Below are 18,892 nucleotides of genomic sequence, written 5' to 3' on the forward strand. Positions count from 1 at the left end.
TAAGCGGGGCGAATCTCGAAATGAAAGCGCATATCAAGGATCGAAGGGTGAAAATGTTGGAGGTTGTGGCCCTAAGGGCGCAGGTCGGCGATATCGAGGAGAATCGACGTCCGCAACGGGCACCCTCTTCCCATTTGGCAGAACCCTCGGTGGCATGATGCCCGTATGCACCATGGAAGAGGCTGCGCGTCGTTCTCGAGGTGTGAAGAAGATCCCTGGTGCGACTGACGATGAACGGTACAATGCTCCTGCCGGCAGCATAGTGTAGCGGGTATCTCGTTGCTCTATGCCTTCGTGCTGGGGAGTCACGTGTGGGTAAATCCGCACAAGTGGCGAGGCCTCTGGTTCAATTCTCACACACAGTGATTTATTCCAGATTCTCATAGGTCGAACCCAGCGCTGGTAGGTGGGTTTAGTGGGTAGTGGGGTTAGGGGCTCCTGAGAAGTTTAAACGCTTGCCGCTTGCGGCGCACTCCCACCGGCTCTGCCCTGCGCATCCGTGGTTGTCGAAATGATGATTGGCCAGCCCCCTCCGAGTCCCACACTGTTCCGCCGGCCTAGCCGGTGGTTCGTGCATAAATGCATTCCCTCCTTTGGATCTGCAGGGTGATAACCCCTGCTTATCGACGTTGATCCCGTAACGGCTGCCATTCGCGATTGGTTACGGGGGAGTTACACCAAAAAAAAAAAAAAAAAAAAAAAACGGTAACAATGCTCCTGCGGGCGCTCGGACATTATTTTCCAGGAACTCGACCTGGACGAAGAGATCAGGGAGATCACGATGTGGAAGGAAGAGCTTTTGTGTTGCAACGTCGACTAGATCGAAGAAGTTGCCGAAATTCTTTCCATACCACCACCGAATGGTGAACCAGACGGGGCCGCCGGGGTACCGCTCGACGTGCGTATAACGAACGGTGCGATCGTTCTTGTCAGGATGAGCCTGCGGCAGAGCGAATGTAAGGCAACTATCATGGATGAGAGGGGACAGAAGTAGCTCACCCCGTACACCTTGGGATCTATCGCTCGCATGCGAGCTATCTTAGCTGCCAATTCTGCCCGCGAAAAATCCTTCAGGTAAGGACGCGTGTCTTCCACCATCTTCTCAACATCCATGAAGTTAGGTTCCGGCAGGCCAAACGTCCACCTCTTTGAATCACCAAAATCGCCAGCGAGAATTCTTGCGACAGTGACTGGTCGTTGCTTCAGAGAGGCGGGGGCAGCGCATTTCTTTGGAGTGGTGTGTGTCTTCAGAGTGGTGTGTGTCTTTAGAGTGGTATGTATCTTTGGAGTGGTGTGTATCTTTGGACTGGTGTTTATCTTTGAAGTGGTGCGTGTCTTGTGAGTTGATACGCGCGATACTGGTGTGACTTTCTTGAATCTCTTCGTATTCTGCGATACAACTTTGGTATACGCGCCATCGTCGTCATCGTCGGAAGATATAACAATAACCTCATCATCATTGTCGTCTTCATCGGAAGAGATGTCGATGACTTCAGCTGATTGTGTGCCCCGGGCGCGGCGACGCGACGCTGAGGGGTCGAACCTCACTGAATCTCTTGTCGAACGAGAAGGTGGCATACTGAACAAGATCGGGGACGCAGGAATCAGAGTGCGGTTGTAATACGTCAAACTTTAGAAAAGAGACAAGTGCGTGAAGATGGTGGTTCGAGCTCAAGTTGGCGAGAATTCCGTTCACTCGGAACTTCAAACCGGAGAGCACGTGACCGTGTCAGGACGCGCCGCGTGGCGACTTGCTCTGGGCCACTGGCCATAGCCACCTCCTTACGGCTCCCCCAACAGTCCTCCATCGTTATGCCGATTTGATGATACTACGCCCTCACTCACTACGCATCTTATAGACTTTGGTAAGTGGCTCTTATTTTAAATTTCTCACCTGGTCGTGCGGCGGGCGAGTCAGCCTTCAGCCTTCACATCCACTGCGTCTCTCGTCTGTGCTACTAGTCCACGTCTCTTCGACTAGGTCAAAATTTGTTCACCAGCACGCCTAGTGTATGATCAGAGAAATCAGACCGTATCTGCAACCGTTTGAAACAACTTTAAAACTGCGATCGGGTCAATCGTCGCGTCCCGTTGGGCCTTAGCGAGCTTTACCGAGGTCAAAGATTCCCTCGCAGATACGATCTATTGCGATGGATTGTCGATGAATACTTGTCACAACGGGTCATCCATTGTATGATACATGCGGAATTCAAATGGTTCACAGAAAAATGGATCATGGCATTCGTTCAGGCAGAGAAAAGGCATGATACGATAAGTGTATCAGGCAGCGAAAAGGGTTTATAACAGTTCGTAAAGTTTCACCTATTTTCCTCTCACTTCCGCTAGCAGCTCATCGACGCCTGTAAAATATGGTTTGCAGCCATAAACCAAGTTCTGGTTGGGATAGCCCTGACATTGGAACATACACGTTTGCGATATGTTGGCGATGACCGTCTTTCGTGGGATGCTTCCTATAGATGCATGCCCTTGCTCCCGGAATCTACATAGCGCTCTTCGCCGTTGAAAGACAATTCCGATGCTCCATGAGAGCGGTGCATCTCTTCCCCAGTGTCTTGAGCTTGAACGTAGCACCCAAATATCTGATCTCGATCTCGAGGTCAGGAAGGTCTCTCGGCGGGCATAACGCTCGTGTCTTGTCGCGGACGTCGACATGATCAAAGAAAGTCCTGGCATCGTCTCCGACCCACCAACGAATGATGAACCACACCGGGCCATTGTTGGTGAGCTCGATGTGCGTGTAGCAAACAGACGGGTCGTTAACGGGATGAGCCTGTGCACGTCGCGGTACATCAGCGTCGAAATTTCGATACAGAAGGGAAAACAGATCCCATGGATTTTGGGATCGAGTGCGAGTAACTTTGCTTCTATCTCCCTCCATCTTGCATTTCGAGCAATGAGATCTTGTATGTCCATGAGCGCAGCTTCTATCCAAGGACTGTGCCAGGTGTCGCGGACGAGGTCAACGTAACTGTCTTCCGAGGAGCCGAATGTCCATGTGCTCGGATCGCCATATGTGCCCCTTGCGACATCCTGTACAAAACATTATGATGATGTTGTTGGGTACATGATATGTTAGCCTATGCGCAGCTCAAGGACGTGGAGACATGCAAGAGAGACGGTCCATGGGGTGGTCCGCCACCACAAGCTTGAGAAGAATGCGCTGATTTGGTGTCCGTTTTGGTGGAAGATTCCGAACAGTTAAGCGAAGACATACATATGTAGATGGCGTGGGATTTGAGGCAAAGCATAAGGGACTCCCGGACGGAAGCGTTCTTTGACAGAAGAACAAAAGGAACTTCTTCGTCTCATGAGTGCCATCTAGTGCCATTCGCCATTGCCAGCCGAACCCTTACTCAAATCGGGATAAAGCCAGGCCCAAAGAAGGTGTGTCCGAGATGTGACTGTACTTGCACGCATAGAGCTCGCCTTTTCCAGATATTACGACATCTTTGTCGTTCTAGGCTTTACTTTGACTATGGCTGTGCCCGTATAACTCAATATGCCTCATAACGATGGCACGCAATGGACAATAGTTACCGGAATACTCGGTTGGTCAAAGGGTTTGCTTTGACTTTGCGCTGTATAAAAAGAGTCTGCGGTCGGAGCTCTTCTTCACAACAAACGCTCACCAACGTTCCATCCTCGTTCACTCCACCATTAACTTCCTTCTCGCTTGACTTATCCAAAAGGTATGCTGTACATCTCCCTGTTGACACGCCACCGGACTTGGCTAACTGAGATCAATCCATCTCGACTGCCTTCAGGCGTTTTGGTTCCTATCTATACCATGCCATTCCTAGGATCAAATACTGCTTTGTTTCCTGGTCAAGCTGTAGCTGACCTGTACTGCTCCAATTACTGGCTTCCCGCTCCCGCCACGCCTAATATTCCTGCCCCCGGTCCTGGAGGGCAATGGCCATGGATCCGCCTGAGGAATGAGTGCGTCGGTGTAGGGTGGACATTCTTCGTTTTGGAAGAGACTGTCTTTGGTCCGGGAGTACCAAACGCAATGTGGAACTTTATGGCTCCAGGGGTTCAAGCTGCCATGTTGTCTGTGTTGGACGGCGGTCATATTCTTTTTCCAGTGCGTGTATATGATATGTCAAACTACAGGCTCGATCTTGCTAACCACTCAACACGATTACATGCTTGCAGAACGCTCAACAAGTCCCTATCGCCCCGCAATTCTCTTGGGTTGCAGGCCAAATCGCCCTTGTCTACCTCCTTCCATGGGGTCATTCGGCTACCGCGACTCACGACCTATATCCTGCCCTCGGCAGTATGTGGCACTACCACTCTCACCACCCGCGACCTGCTATAGTAGGACTCATTTCTCTACAACGCCCATCAACGTCGTGCCTCGCCGAAGACACGCTGTTTTCCCAGCTATGCATTATGGAATCCAAGCTCAGTTCTATCCCTACTATTAGTGGTTCGAATCAAGTAGAAGGAAACATTATAGTTGGCTGACGGGGCGAAAGAGAGATGCATAGTTGGATGGTTGTCATGTGTAATAGTAGTACTCGTACTCGATTCTCAGATTCTCGATGGAGCGCCATCGATATCATACGACATCAACTATATGCGTGAGCTTTCTGAACCATCAGTGCACACCATTTCTCGTAACTGTTTCACTTTGGACTGAACGACGCGGAACATTTAGCCCCAGGTTCGATGTAAAGCGCTCGTCTCGTCATATTCTATTCTCTAAGGGGGCCATGTATCAATAGGACACAAACTACTTAGCTAGAGGTAGACAGGAGACGGACGATACACGGGTGGCGGGTCATGATCGCTTATTCCCTGGTATATAAACAAAAGGGGAGAGGTGAAAGAAATATTTATTTGGATGGGGAAAGCAGGAAGTCACAAAGCGATACGAAACGACGAGCGAGACGTCTAGAGCGAGAATACACGGCAATGTCAGTCGCGAATTTCTGGCTCCTGAGACATACCAATTACAAGAAGAAAAAGAAACGACCAACAGAAAGTAAGCAAGTCGAAAGTCGAAAGAAAGCATATATCAAGGATCGAAGGGCGAGAGTGTTGGAGGCTGTGGCCCTAAGGGCGCAGGTTGGCGGAATCGAGGAGAATAGACGTCCGCAACGGGCACTCTCTTCCCATTTGGTAGAACCCTCGAAAACAACGTCCGAGCGCCCGCAGGAGCATTGTACCGTTCGTCGTCATTCGCACCAGGGATCTTCTTCACTCCTCGAGAACGACGCATGGCCTCTTCCATGGTGCATACGGGCATCATGCCACCCAGGAACTCGACCTGGACGAAGAGATCGGGGAGATCACGATGTGGAAGGAAGAGCTTCTGGGTTGCGACATCGACTAAATCGAAAAAGTTGCCGAGATTTTTTCCGTCCCACCAACGGATGGTGAACCAGATAGGACCGCCAGGATACCGCTCGACGTGTGTGTAACGAACAGTGCGATCGTTCTTATTAGGATGAGCCTGTGGCAGAGCGAATGTAAGACAACTTTGATGGATGAGAGGAGACAGAAGTAGCTCACCCCGTGCACCTTGGGATCTACTGTTCGTAAGTAAGCTATCTTAGCTACTAATTCTGCCCCCGATAAACCCTTCAGGTAAGGACGCGTTTCTTCCACCACCTTCTCGATATCCATGAAGTTGCGTTCCGGCAGGCCAAACGTCCACGTTTTTGGGTCACCAAAATCGCCAGCGAGAATTCTTGCGACAGTGGCTGGCCGTTGCCTGGTAGAGGCGGGGGCAGCGCATTTCTTTGAAGTGGTATGTGTCTTTGGAGTGGTTTGTGTCTTTGGAGTGGTTTGTGTCTTTGGAGTGGTTTGTGTCTTTGGAGTGGTCCGTGTCTTTGGAGTGGTCCGTGTCTTGTGAGTTGATACGCGCGATACTGGTGTAGCTTTCTTGGATCTCTGGGTATTCTGCGACACAACTTTGGTATCCGCGTTATCGTAGTCATCGTCGGAAGATACAACAATAACCTCGTCGTCGTTGTCGTCTTCATCGGAAGAGATGACGATGACTTCAGCTGGCTGTTTAGTCCGGGCGCGATGGGGAAGCAACTCGGTGGTTGATGGGTCAAATCTGACTGGATCTTTTGTCGAACGAGAAGGTGGCATACTGAACAAAATCCGAAACGCAGGAATCGGAGTGGGAATGTGGTACTTCAAACTTTAGGAAATAGATGAGTGCGTGAAGATGATAGTTCGAGGTCAAAGACGACAAGAATTCGGGGCTTCAAACCGGCGAGCACGTTGTTGTGTCAGGAGCGCCACATAGAGTGGTTTCCCACAACGCCCCAGGACGCCTACAGCGGCATGACCCGTCGACTGGTCGGACATAACTAAAAGCCACAAAGCAAGTTAAATCTACATTCCCTGGTATATGAACAAAATTGTTACTGACGTGGCGGGGAGCAGAAAGAAATATTCGTTTGGGAAAGCAAAAAATCACAAAGCAATACGAAACGACGAGCAAGGCTTCCGGAGCGAAGACACACGACAATATAGATAGAGAACTGTTGAGGAATACTAATCACAAGGTGAAAGGAAAAAAATTGTCGATAAAAGCCAAAGAAAGGGTAAGTATATCAAGGGCCAAAGGGTGAGTGCATCGGAGGCTGTGGCCCCAAGGGAGGTTGGCCATATCGAGGAGAATATACATCTGCAACGGGCACCTTCTTTCCATTCGGCAAAATCCTCGAAAACAGCGTCCTAGCGCCCGCAGGAGCTATATAACGTTCATCGTCATTCGCACCGGGGAGCTTCTTCACACCTCGAGAACGACGCATGGCTTCTTCGACGGTGCATAGAGGCGCCATGCAGCCCAGAAACTCAGCCTGGACGAAGAGATCGGGGAGATCACGATGTGGAAGAAAGAGCTTTCGTGTTGCGACGTCAACTAAATCAAAGTAGTTGCCGAAATTTTTTCCATCCCACCAGCGGACGGTGAACCAGACGGGCCCGCCGGGATATCGCTCGACGTGCGTGTAACGAACGGTGCGGTCGTTCTTGTCGGGATGAGCCTGTGGCAGGGTAAAAAGTAAGAAGCGTGCGCTGAGTGAGACAAGACAGACGCAGCTCACCCCATGCACTTTCGGATCTATTGATCTTCTGAGACGACGCCACTCTGCCTCTGTCAGGTCCTGCAAAAAAGGATCTTTGCTCCCATCTTCTACAAACTTGTCCATGTCCATGAAATTTGGTTCAGGAAGACCAAATGTCCACGTCTTGGGTTCGCCAAAATCGCCAGCCAGGATTCTCGCGACAGTGACTGCTCGCTGTCCCACGGAGGCGGATGCAGCGGGCTGTCTTCGTCCGCGTGTTGAATGGGTTGTTTTACGCGATGGTGGTGTGGATTTCTTTGATTTCTTGGCGATGGGTGCTATCTCTTTCGTATCGGCGTCGTCGTCGGAAGAGATTATGATGACCTCGTCATCGTTTTCTTCGTCGGAAGAGATGACAATGACATCAGCTGGTTGGGTAGTATGAACGCGACGACGCGAAGCAAGTGAACTAGTCGACGAAGGATTAAACCTGACTGAATCGCTTGTCGAGCGGGAAGGGGGCATGCTAGTTATGATATGAAAGGGACAAGGTCTGATGGTAGTTCTTGTGCGAGTTCGTGCGAGGTGGGTTGGTCTGAACGCAAGCCTTCAGAAATCAACATCGATTCAGATATCGGAGCTTCAAACAAGAGATCACGTGAGTCACCTGAATCAATTACCGTGATACTGTAATGCGACTTCGCGGGGCATCGCTTGTCCTGTCGACAAGCTTCATTCAATCGTTCTATTGTCTCATCGGAACTCTGTCGGACAGGATAAGACCCGATCAATCGAGCTTGGCTTGGTTTGACTAGCCCTCGGCAAGGCGATATACTGATTCTTTGCCTCGGTCATCCAGTCTCATCCAGTACTAACTAGGGCAAATAGTACCATCGAACTTGAAGGTCTTCAAATATTCTACTTAACACCGGTTTCTCTGGCATCCCCATTGAGGTGAGTGGCTCCATATCCCTTAACCTAGGCCCTTTGCTTTCTTTTCCCAGAGGCCGTCGCATCTGTGCTATGCGGTTTGAAGACATGTCTCCGATGCTTGTGACTTGCCCCCTTGAACTCATTACATGGAGAGCAGTCTTAAACAAATCAAACACCGTTTGGTCAACGGTAACGCAAAATACGTGGATTTTATTTCAAAGCAGTTTACATAATCAGTTCCGAGCAGTCATATCGAGAGAGAGAGAGCTATCGGATGCGGGACGTCACGACGCGAAAGTGGAAATACCCTGCGTATCTATTCCTAGTGTTGCCACTACCAAGCCTTGACCGATGCTGCAGGCTCAGTGGCGACTCGAGTACGGCGATGTGAGTTGGGGCCACAGGCCAGATCCACCCTGGGCGTACTGTGCAGGGACATAAGCGTTTGCAATGTGGCGACGGCCTCCAGGCGGGTTAGGCTCCCGTTTGTATATATAAAGGCGTGCCCCTGGAGGTGCCACATAGCGCTCTTCTCTGTGGGCAGATCCTTGTGACACTCCTCGAGAGCGGCGAGTCCCCTCCTCAATAGTGTGGAGCTCGCACGTTGTTCCCATGTGTGTCATGATAATCTGGAGGTCGGCAAGGTCTAGACGTGGACAAAGGACCCGCCTGTCGCGGACGTCGACGAGATCGAAGAATGTCCTGAGATTGTCGCCATCCCACCAACGTATGGTAAACCACACCGGGCCTCCGCTGTACAGTTCGATATGCATGTACCGGACAGACGGGTCATTGACGGGATGAGCCTGCGCGAAGTGCATCAGAAATGAGCGAGCTCATGTGTGCAGATTAGTAAGAATGACATACGCCATACACCTTGGAGTCTATCGCAAGCAACTCATCCCGTATCGCGTTCCACCTTGCATTTCGAGCGCCGATATTCGCTATGTTCAAGAGCTCGGCTTGTATCCAGGGACTTCTCCAGGCTTCTTGGACGAGGTTTTGGAGGTCGATACGATTTTCTTCTGGTACGCCGAATGTCCACGTGGTGGGATCTCCATACCGGTTTCTCTCGATGTCATCCACAGTGACATTCGAACGTCGCTAATGAAAAAGCCACAATCTATCAGCATGTGTACCTCTAAATGTAGAGGTTATTTGGAAAAAGACTAGAACCTCAGCTGGTGCTCTGCCGCCATGAGACATAAGCAAGGACGTAGAGGACGAGGTTCTGTGTGACATGTCTTCGGGGGTAGAGATGCTGGAGCGTTGCAATGAAACCTTTCTTATATACCGCAAGCAGTGAGCGCTGGGAACCCAAGAAATCGTAAAGGGAACAATACGCTTCTCTCCTTATCGGACAATCAGAACACCTTGCCTCGTTGTCAATAACGCCACTGGCTGCTCTCGAACCAACCGCCAAACCCGAGCACTTGTATTGTGGTGGCAGGATGATTTCATCAAATGGAAGCAAGATAACCCTAGTTCCTCATAAAGTTAACAAGGAGCCATTGTGCTCGAAAAGAAACCGGACTGTTATCACAACATCTAGTGAAGATGGCTGTGTCCTAGGCCGTATTGTTTATGACGACATACAACACTAATTAGGACCAAAATTCCCTGGAGGTTCAAAGTTACGTGGCAAGACTGGCAGCGATCATGAGCAGCAGCCCCCTATTATGAGGTAAACGCATTGCATAAGGAGAAAGATGCGCGGACATCGAGGTTGCACCGTGTCCCGATATCCAGGCCCCAGATACTTATATTGCCAGACGAGTCATCACCAACAAAGGACCCAATCTGGTAAGTCTGGGGGCAGCGAATATTGAGGCGCCTCTATAAAAGATGAAGCCCTCTCGCCCTGTACTAACGCACTCATTTCCCCATACACCCATCAACTGGACGTCTGGTATCATCAGCATCGTACCTGCCCATATTGCGATCAGACCTTAATCAAAGGTAGTATGTTCTATTATGCCTACCTCGCCACCCTGGTTCTAGCTGACACCAACTCTTCGTGCTTTTTGTTGTGCTTAGACAGTATTGCCGTCATGCCATTTTTAGGATCAAACTCCACCTTGTTCGTTGGTCAAGCTGTAGCTGACTTATATTGCTCCGATTATTGGGCCCCCGCTCCTGTCCCCAATATGCCAAATGGCCCTCTTCCCCCTATTCCCGGAGGTCAATGGCCGTGGGTTCGTTTGAGGAACGAATGTGTTGCGTTCGGGTGGTCTTTCTTCGCGTTAGAAGCCACTATCGTTGGTCCTAACGCGATGCCGCCGGCGATATGGAATTTCTTGCCCCAGGCTGTACAAGCAGCCAGGCTGCACGTGACGGACCAGGGTCATTTTCTTTTGCCTGTGCGTGCATATAATCTATTATCGTGTCCTGTAGCATAAACTTAACATTATGACGGCTCGCTCAATAATTTGTAGATGAATGGGGCTGGGGTCGCCGTAGGCGTGCAATTCGCTGCGACTGCAGGTGGAATTGCTGCGGGTTACCTGCTTCCGTGGGGCCATTCAGCCGACGTGACTCACACCGTATACCCAGGTGCTAACATGTGGCACTATCACTCGCACCACGAGCGACCTGCATACAACCACTTTTCGACAACGCCCATCGAAACTGGCAACGCCCGAAGGCATCATGTATTCCCAAGCATCCACTACGGGGTTCAGTACCAGTTCTATCGCTCTTATTAGTGACTTTCAAGAAGAAAGCGTCACAACTGTACGATCAAGTGAGAAAGAGTGGGAAGATTGAAATATTTATATTGTGTAGTAGTAGTGTTTAATTCTCAATAAAATGTTGACGATCATACGAGTGACCGCCGTATTATCGCGACCTTGAACTTGTGAAAAGGTGTCAAGCAAGGGCCAAGCGCATCAAATTCCTCACATCCAGTCACAAATACGCATCTATCATAAACAACAAGTTCGTGCGAGCTTTTGGGCCGAATTTGGCGGAAGTTCCTAACTTTTAATGGCCAACATTCGAAGGGAGAAGTAAAAAAGTCTAAGTTAATTGTCTGGCGAAGTCGGGAAAGGGACGGGGCTTGGCAGATTAGAGGAAGAGTTCAAAAAAAGATCGAATGGCATTAGGAAATTAAGGATCAAAGGGCGGAAGTCTCAGATGCTGTAGCCCTAAGGCCTGAAGTCGGTCCTGTCGAGGAATACACATCCTCGAGCACACACTATCTTTCCATTCCGCAAAATCCTCGAAAATAGATCCCTAGCCCCTCAGTGATGTTGCTGAATGTGAGACGAGGCGAACGTAGCTCACCCCACGCCTTCGGATTTTTCGCTCGCGCTGTTTCCGCAGTCATTAAGGCAGTCAAACGGATATTGGAAGGTCTGTCGCTCTCACGGTACACCTCTTATATAGTTCAGTACGAAGGCAAGTACGTCCGTCGAACTGCCGGGTCATCGTTCGGGCATGCTGGTGGACCAGTCCACTGGTCGCAGCCAATACGGCGGCATGTAGGACGGAGAACTCCGGAACTTCTAAAGGAGAGCTCGGAGGTCAGACGCACAGCTGATTTTCAAAAAGAGAAGATGTACGCGCCTGCATGCACGATCGAAGTGTCCAATTGGCGAACAAACTCGGGTGGCGGAATCGGAGACGCTGGACATCCAAAAACTTGTCTGAGAGTGATCTAAATTCGAGGTGCGCTGCACCCTTCATCAAAGCCAGTCCAATTCTGAGACAGAGACACTGTTCGGGACCGGTGGAGGGCGCAAGCGACGAAGAGAGTGTGAGGTAGCATGTACCACTATTTGCGTGCCAGCGAAGAAGCGGCAACAGTTATGAACTCGGAATTAGAGACATGAGCAGATAGAACCAAACGAATTCACGACTAAGAAAGCAAACTCGAAAGCACCACATAGCATTCATGAAAGAAGGGTCTGATATCGCAACTACAGAGCAAAGATTAGTGGAGCAAAACGGAGAAGAGTTGAACGACTAAGAATCAAAAGGTGAGAAAGTTAGAGGCTGTGGCCCCAAAGGAGGGATGGACCGCTCTTCTCGAGGCGAAAACACATCCGCAACAGGCTCCCTCTTTCCGTTAGGCAGAATCCTCGAGAACAGCACCCTCGCGCCCTCAGGAGCCTGGTACCGTTCATCATCATTCGCGCCGGGGATCTTCTTCACACCGCGGGAAAGACGCATGGCGTCTTCGACGGTCCCCACGGGAACCATGGCTCCCAAAAATTCGACCTGGACGAATAGATCGGAGAGATCGCGATGGGGAAGGAAGAGCTTTCGAGTAGGGACGTCTACCAAGTCGAAATAGGTGCCGAAGAGTCCAGCAGCCCACCAACGAACGGTGAACCAGACAGGCCCGCCTGGGTATCGTTCGACGTGAGTGTAGCGGACGGTACGATCATTCTCGTCTGGATGAGCCTGCCGTATCGATACACAGGTAAGCAAGAAGAATGCACGCAAAGGAGGGTCGAAGGCAGCTTACCCCGAACACTTTCGGATTGAGTGCTCGCATACCAGCCGGCATTAGGCGTGCCTGAGCCGGGTTGAACAGTAACATCGGATCCTTCAACCCCTCTTCTATCAGCTTCTCGATATCCACGAAATTTGGTTCGGGAAGGCCGAATGACCAAGTCTTCGGATGTCCAAATTCACCAGAGAGGATTCTCGCGATGGTGACTGGTTGATTTCCAGCCGCGCCAGTGCGCACCGCATCTTTCGGAAGCGGTGTTTGAGTGCGAGAGGAACCATGAGTTGGCTTGCGCGACTTCGGTGGCCTGGTGGGTCTGGTGTTCTTGAATCTTTTCGGCGGTTGGAGAGGCGTTTCATCGTCATCAGATATAACAATAACTGAGCCTTCATCATTGTCTTCGTCGGAAGAGACGACGATGACTTCGTCTGGCTGAATAGTAGTGGATTTCTGTTTGCCGTGGGGACGCGAGACGGAAGAACTGGTACTGGTACTAGGAGCATTGCTAGAGGAACCTGAGGGTGAAGATAGCGGATCAAATCGCGATGGTTCTCTTGTAGAGCGGGAGGGAGCCATGGGCATTCAGATAAGACTTCCAACAATCAAAAGAAAACCTAGTGGTGGTGGTGGTGGTGGTGGTGGTGGTGGTGGTGAGCGCTGACCTCGACGAGGCCGTCGACGATCAACACGATGGTCGCGATCTGGAATTCAAAGGTGCATGATCACGTGATCGCGTACAATTCTTACGAAGTGCCACCTAGTGTGGCCCAGCCCTTTGAGTAGACACCAGTCAGATTTCAGATTTACCTGCAACCGGTCGAGTTCATCTCAGTGTACGAGTGTACCCCTCATCAGAGAGAAGGTCTATCAGACGGGTAATCACGAACAAGATATATACATCTATTGGTATAAGTACTACGGGGCGGGGTACACGAAGAGCTGAAATGGCAGAGTTTGTCACTCATCTCTAATCTTAGACAGGCGAGTACGAAGGTAAGTAGATACGTCGAGCTATCGGGTCGTAGGTAACTAGCAGCATGTTAGACGGAAAATTCGAATGTGAAGAGGATCTAAAGGTGGCTCGGAGGTCAGACGCGGAATTGTTGGCCAAAAAATAAGACGGCACTACGTGCGTGCACGATCCAAGTATATAATGAGGGCAGGTAGGTGGTGAGTGTGGAGATATCGGAAACCCTGAACATCGAAGGCAATCCGAATGGGCGAGGCAGGCAGAGCGGAATGACAGCATGAGACGAAAGTGTTAGGTAATGGCAAGCACAGCGAAAGCGGCAACAGATACGAGCTCGGAATTTGGGGTACGAGGAGCTGGTAAAACTAAATGAGTTTACGAGACTAGGGAAGCGAGCTTGAAAGCACGACACAGCAATCTTGAATCCAGAATTTGATAACACAACCACAGAGCAAAAATAAGGAGAGCAAATGATGAAGGTCAATGAGTCTAAGAAACAAAAGGTGAAAAATTCAACGGCTGTGGCCCCAAAGGAGGGATAGGTCGCTCTCGAGGCGAAAACACATCCGCGACAGGATCCTTCCTCCCATCCGGCAAAATCCTCGAGAACAGTACCCTCGCACCCTCAGGAGCACAGTACCGTTCATCGTCATTCGCACCAGGAATCTTCCTCACACCGCGCGAACGACGCATCGCTTCTTCGATGGTACACGCGGCCATCATGCCGCCCAAAGCCTCGATCTGTACGAAGAGGTCGGGGAGATCGCGATGCGGAAGGAAGAGCTTTCGTGTAGCGACGTCTACCAAGTCGAAATAGGTGCCGAGGTTTCCGGCGGCCCACCAACGGACAGTAAACCAAACAGGCCCGCCAGGGTATCGTTCCACGTGAGTATAGCGGACGGTGCGATCGTTCTCGTCGGGATGAGCCTGTCACATCGGGATGTGGGTCAAAAAAAGCGAAATGCAAAGAGAGGTGAGGATAGCTTACCCCGAACGCCTTTGGATTGAGTGATCTCATGCGAGCTCTGAACTGCTCTCGCCCAGCTTGATCATAGTTCATCAAAGGATGCTTGAACGACTCTTCTATCAACTTCTCGATGTCCACGAAGTTTGCTTCGGGGAGTCCGAACGACCAAGTCTTGGGATGACCAAATTCGCCCGAAAGAATTCTGACGATGGTGAGTGGTTGGTTTCTAGCCGCATCTTTCGGACGCGCTGGTTGAGTGCGAGCGGGATTATGACTTGGCTTGCGCGACTCCGGTGGCCTGGTCGATCCGGTGATCTCGAGTCTTTCTATCGACTGGACAGGGGCTTCATCATCGTCAGATACGACAACAACCGCATCGTAATCGTCTTCATCGGACGAGATTTCGATGACTTCATCTGGCTGGACAGCGGTAGTAGATTTCTGTACGCGACGGGATGAGCTGGCAGTAGCCTGGGCGTTACCAGAGGAGCTTGAGGGTGAAGATAGCGGGTCAAATCGCGACGATTCTCTTGTAGGACGAGATGGAGCCATAGGGGTTCACGCTGGACTTCAAAAGAAAACGTAGTGTGGTGAGCGTCGACGACACGTCGCGCGCTTGCGATTTGGAATTCAAATTGAACTTCATGAGTACGCGATCACGTGGTCGTGACAAGTTTTCGCGAAGTGGCACCTCGTGTGGCCCCGATCTCTGCAGGTCGTCTCTGCGCAGAGATTGCGATTTGCCTGGAACCTGTCAAGCTCATCTCACTCTCAGACTGCAACCCTCCTCAGGAAGAGATTTATAAGACCAAAAACCACGAAAGAAGATAGATACATCCATTGGTATACTACGGCGGGGGGTACACGGGGCATGAGTACAGTACATTGACACATTGACACAATCGGCACATTTGAACACATTTGAACAGGGAGAGGGGACCGAAACGGAGACAGCAACCGGGGACGCGCAGCGACATGGATGAGTGGCAGAATGACAGAGTATGAGACGGTCGATATAGTTAAGATGTAGATAAAACAACAGCGTATGAAGCGATGGAGCAGAATATGGTTGCAGCGTGAGGTTGGGCGTGAGGATATGGCAAGAGTGAGGCGTGAAGTGTTCGTTTTGAACGGTATGGCATATGGGATGAGATTTGGGTGAGGTGGTTGGACTTCTACAATGAGGAAAACTGCGGTTTGACGTGAGGAGAAGTATGATATGTGATCAGATGCAACATGTTCGAAGGAGGAATTGAAATGTGTATGGGCACTGGCTGTGGATGAGATGGAGGCGCGACAGGTCAACCGTTCATGTCTTACGAGTCCTCATCTCGTAGACGCCTTCCTTGTCTGGCCCTTTCAAGCCCAGGAAGATACAGTCGCGTCGCAAGAAGTCGATCTGCACAGCCAAAATGACAATGCCAGCATCAGCCTCTCTCGCACACTCCATCACTCACCAAGATATATATAATGGACGAAAAACGCACCTTCAAAACCCCCTGCTCCGCCTCCTCCTTCGACCTGCCCACCCTCTCCCTCCAACTCGCCGTAATCTTCGCCCTATCCACCTCCCCCATCTCCGTATTCCAAAAATCGCTCTGCTTAATCCTCTGATACAAATACCCATGCATCGCGCTAAACAGATCGTACAGCGTCACTCCAGTAGCATTCTGCGGATACACGTCGATGTACCACGGGATCCGGGAATGCGAGAGCCGCATGAACGGTAAGGGCGGTTCTGTGGCGAATTGCGCGAGGTCGTAGGAGGTGACGGGCCGTTTGAGGTCTTTGAATTGGATTTGGGAGAGGTCGAGACGGAGGTCGTAGGTTGAGGGGGAGTCGCGGAAGAGGGTGATGCGGATGTGCGGGTTGAGGGTGTGCGGGCCTGAGTCTGCGAGTTCTGTTGGATGTGCGATGAGAGTGGATAGATGGGGTCAGATTCCGTGGTCAATTATCGATAGGTGTATGATTGGAATTGGAAGAACAAGGATGGGCAGGGATAGTCGGAAATGAATGGAAATGAAGTAGATATGAAAAGATGAGAATGAAATGAAGCAAGGAACGCACCTTGAGGAAACGACTTTGCCTTCTTCTTCGCCATAATCGCATCCAACCCTGACCTCGGCGTCTTGAAATCCGGCCTCCAGCTCCCCGGCCTATCGAACAGCCTCTGACTCGAAATCGACGAATGCAACGACGATGCCCTCCCCAACGAATGATGCTTCGACCCCCGTCTCGACACTTTACCCCCATAACCAGCTTCCCCAGGACTCCAGCTCGCGGACGTTTGAGCCGGCGGTGACCAAAGCTGCACCGCACCATTGAACGAGCTCTCGTCCGTCCTCGGCTCATACGTTCCCCCTGACAGCGCCCCACCCCATACAGGCCCGGGCGTACTCGGACCCGGCGCTAAACCGCCACCACTATCACCACCTCCTCCCACGAAATTTACCGGCCTCAGATTGCCACGGTCGTCCCGAAGATGGTCCAGGGAATCAGGAAATGGGTTGTATGGAGTAGTCGGGAGAGAGTGGTGGTGGTGAGAGTGGGAGGGTGTTGGTTGTAGTCCCCATGTCGGACCAGTAGAGCTAGGATCGCCCCATGCAGTGGGTTGCGCCGATTGTGCTCGAGCTTGAGTGTTGAATGGATCCGTGGACGATGCCAGCTCTGCAACCGAAGGCCACGATTCGGGTTGAGGATGGGGTTGTGGCATACCCCATGCCGGCTGCGACTGTGTCTGTCCCCAGGGTTCTCCCTGAGCACCACCCCAAGCAGCATGCTCTGCTGGCGCTCCATATCCTCCCCAAGACGACGAGGTATCAAGGTGATTCGGAGGAGGCGATGACGGGAATTGTAGAGGCGTAGTCGCGGGAGGGAAAGGCGTAGAAGGCCATTCTGAACGACTTGGATCTTGAACGAGAGGTGGAAGAGAGTCGAATCTTGGATCGTGATGTGGATTGTAGGGCATCGTAGAATCTACAAGTAATTGGCGAACCTACAATTGGCAACAGAGGCAAACACGTCAAGGAATGCAGGGTTAGTCAGAACGCTGCACTTGTACGTCTGATTAGAGAACCGAGAGCGTGAGCATGCAGTCTGAGCCAAGGTATAATACACAGCTCGCCACTGCAATACAAGCAAAGCTGCAGACACAGCCCACGTCGAAGGCGGGAAGGAAAGGCCTGAAGGCTGCGACGATGGCCGTCGTGGAAGAACAAGGAGAGGGACTACAAAAGGAGAAGCATCGGGTCAAGTGTTTCGGAAGGCACAGCCTTGACATCGCTACAGTTGGCTTCAATCCAACTACAACCGCAACTATAGCCCTCTTGTAGGACATCACCATAACGGGACGGCTCTGTCCTTCACCTCATGTTGTTTGCGGCTGTCCCGCTTCCTGTCTCTTCTCGTCATTCTATGCTTCTGTTCATCGTGTTCTTCTGCCCAAGGACATCGCTATCCTACAATGGTCGCGACTGAGATGATTTCGATAACGACGAAGCAGTTGCCACCCTGCAGGTGTGTCCACATCAGGCTTTCATTTGTTGCGGTCCCGTTCTCGTGCTCAGTCTTAGGCCCTATAAACGGATCCAAGGCGACTAGTCTCCGAACCGAGGACTGTAAACCAGCCTTCCATAGGTAGCAATGTCGAGGAGTTGGAGTTGATTGGTGTAGATCTCATTGATTGTGGCACGAGCAGTGCTGATCGTCCGGGATTGTTCATGCTCGATGCTTTTCATTATTCCTCCCCAGAGCTAGACAGCATTTCTGTAAAAGCAATACGGCACGAAGTTTGCAGGGGCCGCCGTCTCAAAGCAAGCGTGCATTCAGTGCCTTTCCGTCTCGCAACGCTAGGGCGTTCGGGCGCCTATTTTATTTGCAGAGTTTTGCACCTCCCCTTAGACTGATGGGCAATGCAGATAATATTTACGGAAACCGTATGTCCCGTGTTGGTGTCTACATGCTGAGGTCGAGGTAGCCCTGTGATTGCATCGTGGTCTATGGAAAACACGCTGTTGCAGCGCGTTTTGATGAGAAAGTTGACCTGGAGCACTGCTGAGCCTATTTATAACGAATCGTATCTTCTGTGTCTGTCTACAAACTTGGGTGGCGGAGCAGAGCTAGGCCCAGTTTCTTCATGGTGGTTCGACAGAGACGTTGATGGATAGGGTAGTGGTTCCCGAGACGTACTTCAACTTGCCAAGAGGCGTCTGAAAGGGTGGCGGGAGGTGGCCAGTGGAAGGGCGCTTCAGGTGGCACTTATAATAGGTAGCCAATCAGTGTTCCTAGAGGTTTGTCCATCTCGTCTCCAGAAAAATATGATGAATAGCCAGAGCTTGAGGTTGGAAAATTTCAGATCACAGAGGACGGCGAGGAATTGTCAGCGGCGAGTTTTAGCATCCGAGATGCGGCGATACTATATACTGCAGAATAACCGTGACCTTCTGGCATCAAAACGCGCTGAACCAGTGTTCTTCTCATTTGCCACGACAGAAAGGGGCCTAAGTCTCCAT

The 18,892-nt window shown here is 51.0% G+C and overlaps 7 protein-coding genes across 7 annotated transcripts; 1 reads left to right on the top strand and 6 right to left on the bottom strand.

Moving 5' to 3' along the window:
• Positions 1 to 33: 33 nt before the first annotated feature.
• STEHIDRAFT_154873 (uncharacterized protein) lies at positions 34 to 1,578 on the bottom strand (the record flags this gene model as incomplete). The annotated part of the gene is made up of 3 exons (XM_007302014.1): positions 34 to 297; positions 734 to 940; positions 1,000 to 1,578. The coding sequence occupies 3 exons, from the start codon at positions 1,576 to 1,578 to the stop codon at positions 34 to 36; spliced, it is 1,050 nt and encodes a 349-aa protein (XP_007302076.1).
• Positions 1,579 to 3,808: 2,230 nt separating this feature from the next.
• STEHIDRAFT_109440 (uncharacterized protein) lies at positions 3,809 to 4,611 on the top strand (the record flags this gene model as incomplete). Its single annotated transcript, XM_007302015.1, has 3 exons — positions 3,809 to 4,105; positions 4,177 to 4,300; positions 4,562 to 4,611. 3 exons carry the CDS (start codon positions 3,809 to 3,811, stop codon positions 4,609 to 4,611), a joined length of 471 nt encoding a protein of 156 aa, XP_007302077.1.
• A 433-nt stretch (positions 4,612 to 5,044) lies between these two features.
• On the bottom strand, positions 5,045 to 6,129 carry STEHIDRAFT_154875 (uncharacterized protein; the record flags this gene model as incomplete). The annotated part of the gene is made up of 3 exons (XM_007302016.1): positions 5,045 to 5,482; positions 5,542 to 5,558; positions 5,610 to 6,129. The coding sequence occupies 3 exons, from the start codon at positions 6,127 to 6,129 to the stop codon at positions 5,045 to 5,047; spliced, it is 975 nt and encodes a 324-aa protein (XP_007302078.1).
• Positions 6,130 to 6,400: 271 nt separating this feature from the next.
• Positions 6,401 to 7,623, bottom strand: STEHIDRAFT_119918 (uncharacterized protein). The gene is made up of 2 exons (XM_007302017.1): positions 7,095 to 7,623; positions 6,401 to 7,034 (listed from the first exon to the last, which is right to left on the bottom strand). The coding sequence occupies exons 1-2, from the start codon at positions 7,578 to 7,580 to the stop codon at positions 6,600 to 6,602; spliced, it is 921 nt and encodes a 306-aa protein (XP_007302079.1). The 5' UTR covers positions 7,581 to 7,623; the 3' UTR covers positions 6,401 to 6,599.
• Positions 7,624 to 8,350: 727 nt separating this feature from the next.
• Positions 8,351 to 13,020, bottom strand: STEHIDRAFT_154877 (uncharacterized protein; the record flags this gene model as incomplete). The annotated part of the gene is made up of 4 exons (XM_007302018.1): positions 8,351 to 8,794; positions 8,856 to 9,092; positions 12,033 to 12,395; positions 12,460 to 13,020. 4 exons carry the CDS (start codon positions 13,018 to 13,020, stop codon positions 8,351 to 8,353), a joined length of 1,605 nt encoding a protein of 534 aa, XP_007302080.1.
• A 745-nt stretch (positions 13,021 to 13,765) lies between these two features.
• Positions 13,766 to 14,478, bottom strand: STEHIDRAFT_119919 (uncharacterized protein; the record flags this gene model as incomplete). Its single annotated transcript, XM_007302019.1, has 2 exons — positions 14,403 to 14,478; positions 13,766 to 14,341 (listed from the first exon to the last, which is right to left on the bottom strand). Coding segments are annotated over exons 1-2 (280 nt in total), but the record flags the coding sequence as incomplete, so codon positions are not given.
• Positions 14,479 to 15,237: 759 nt separating this feature from the next.
• On the bottom strand, positions 15,238 to 17,584 carry STEHIDRAFT_167077 (uncharacterized protein). Its single transcript, XM_007302020.1, has 3 exons — positions 16,449 to 17,584; positions 15,869 to 16,281; positions 15,238 to 15,780 (listed from the first exon to the last, which is right to left on the bottom strand). Exons 1-3 carry the CDS (start codon positions 17,347 to 17,349, stop codon positions 15,691 to 15,693), a joined length of 1,404 nt encoding a protein of 467 aa, XP_007302082.1. The 5' UTR covers positions 17,350 to 17,584; the 3' UTR covers positions 15,238 to 15,690.
• Between the last annotated feature and the right edge of the window lie 1,308 nt (positions 17,585 to 18,892).

The sequence above is a fragment of the Stereum hirsutum genome (assembly GCF_000264905.1).
Source record: "Stereum hirsutum FP-91666 SS1 unplaced genomic scaffold STEHIscaffold_4, whole genome shotgun sequence".
NCBI lineage: Eukaryota > Fungi > Basidiomycota > Agaricomycetes > Russulales > Stereaceae > Stereum > Stereum hirsutum.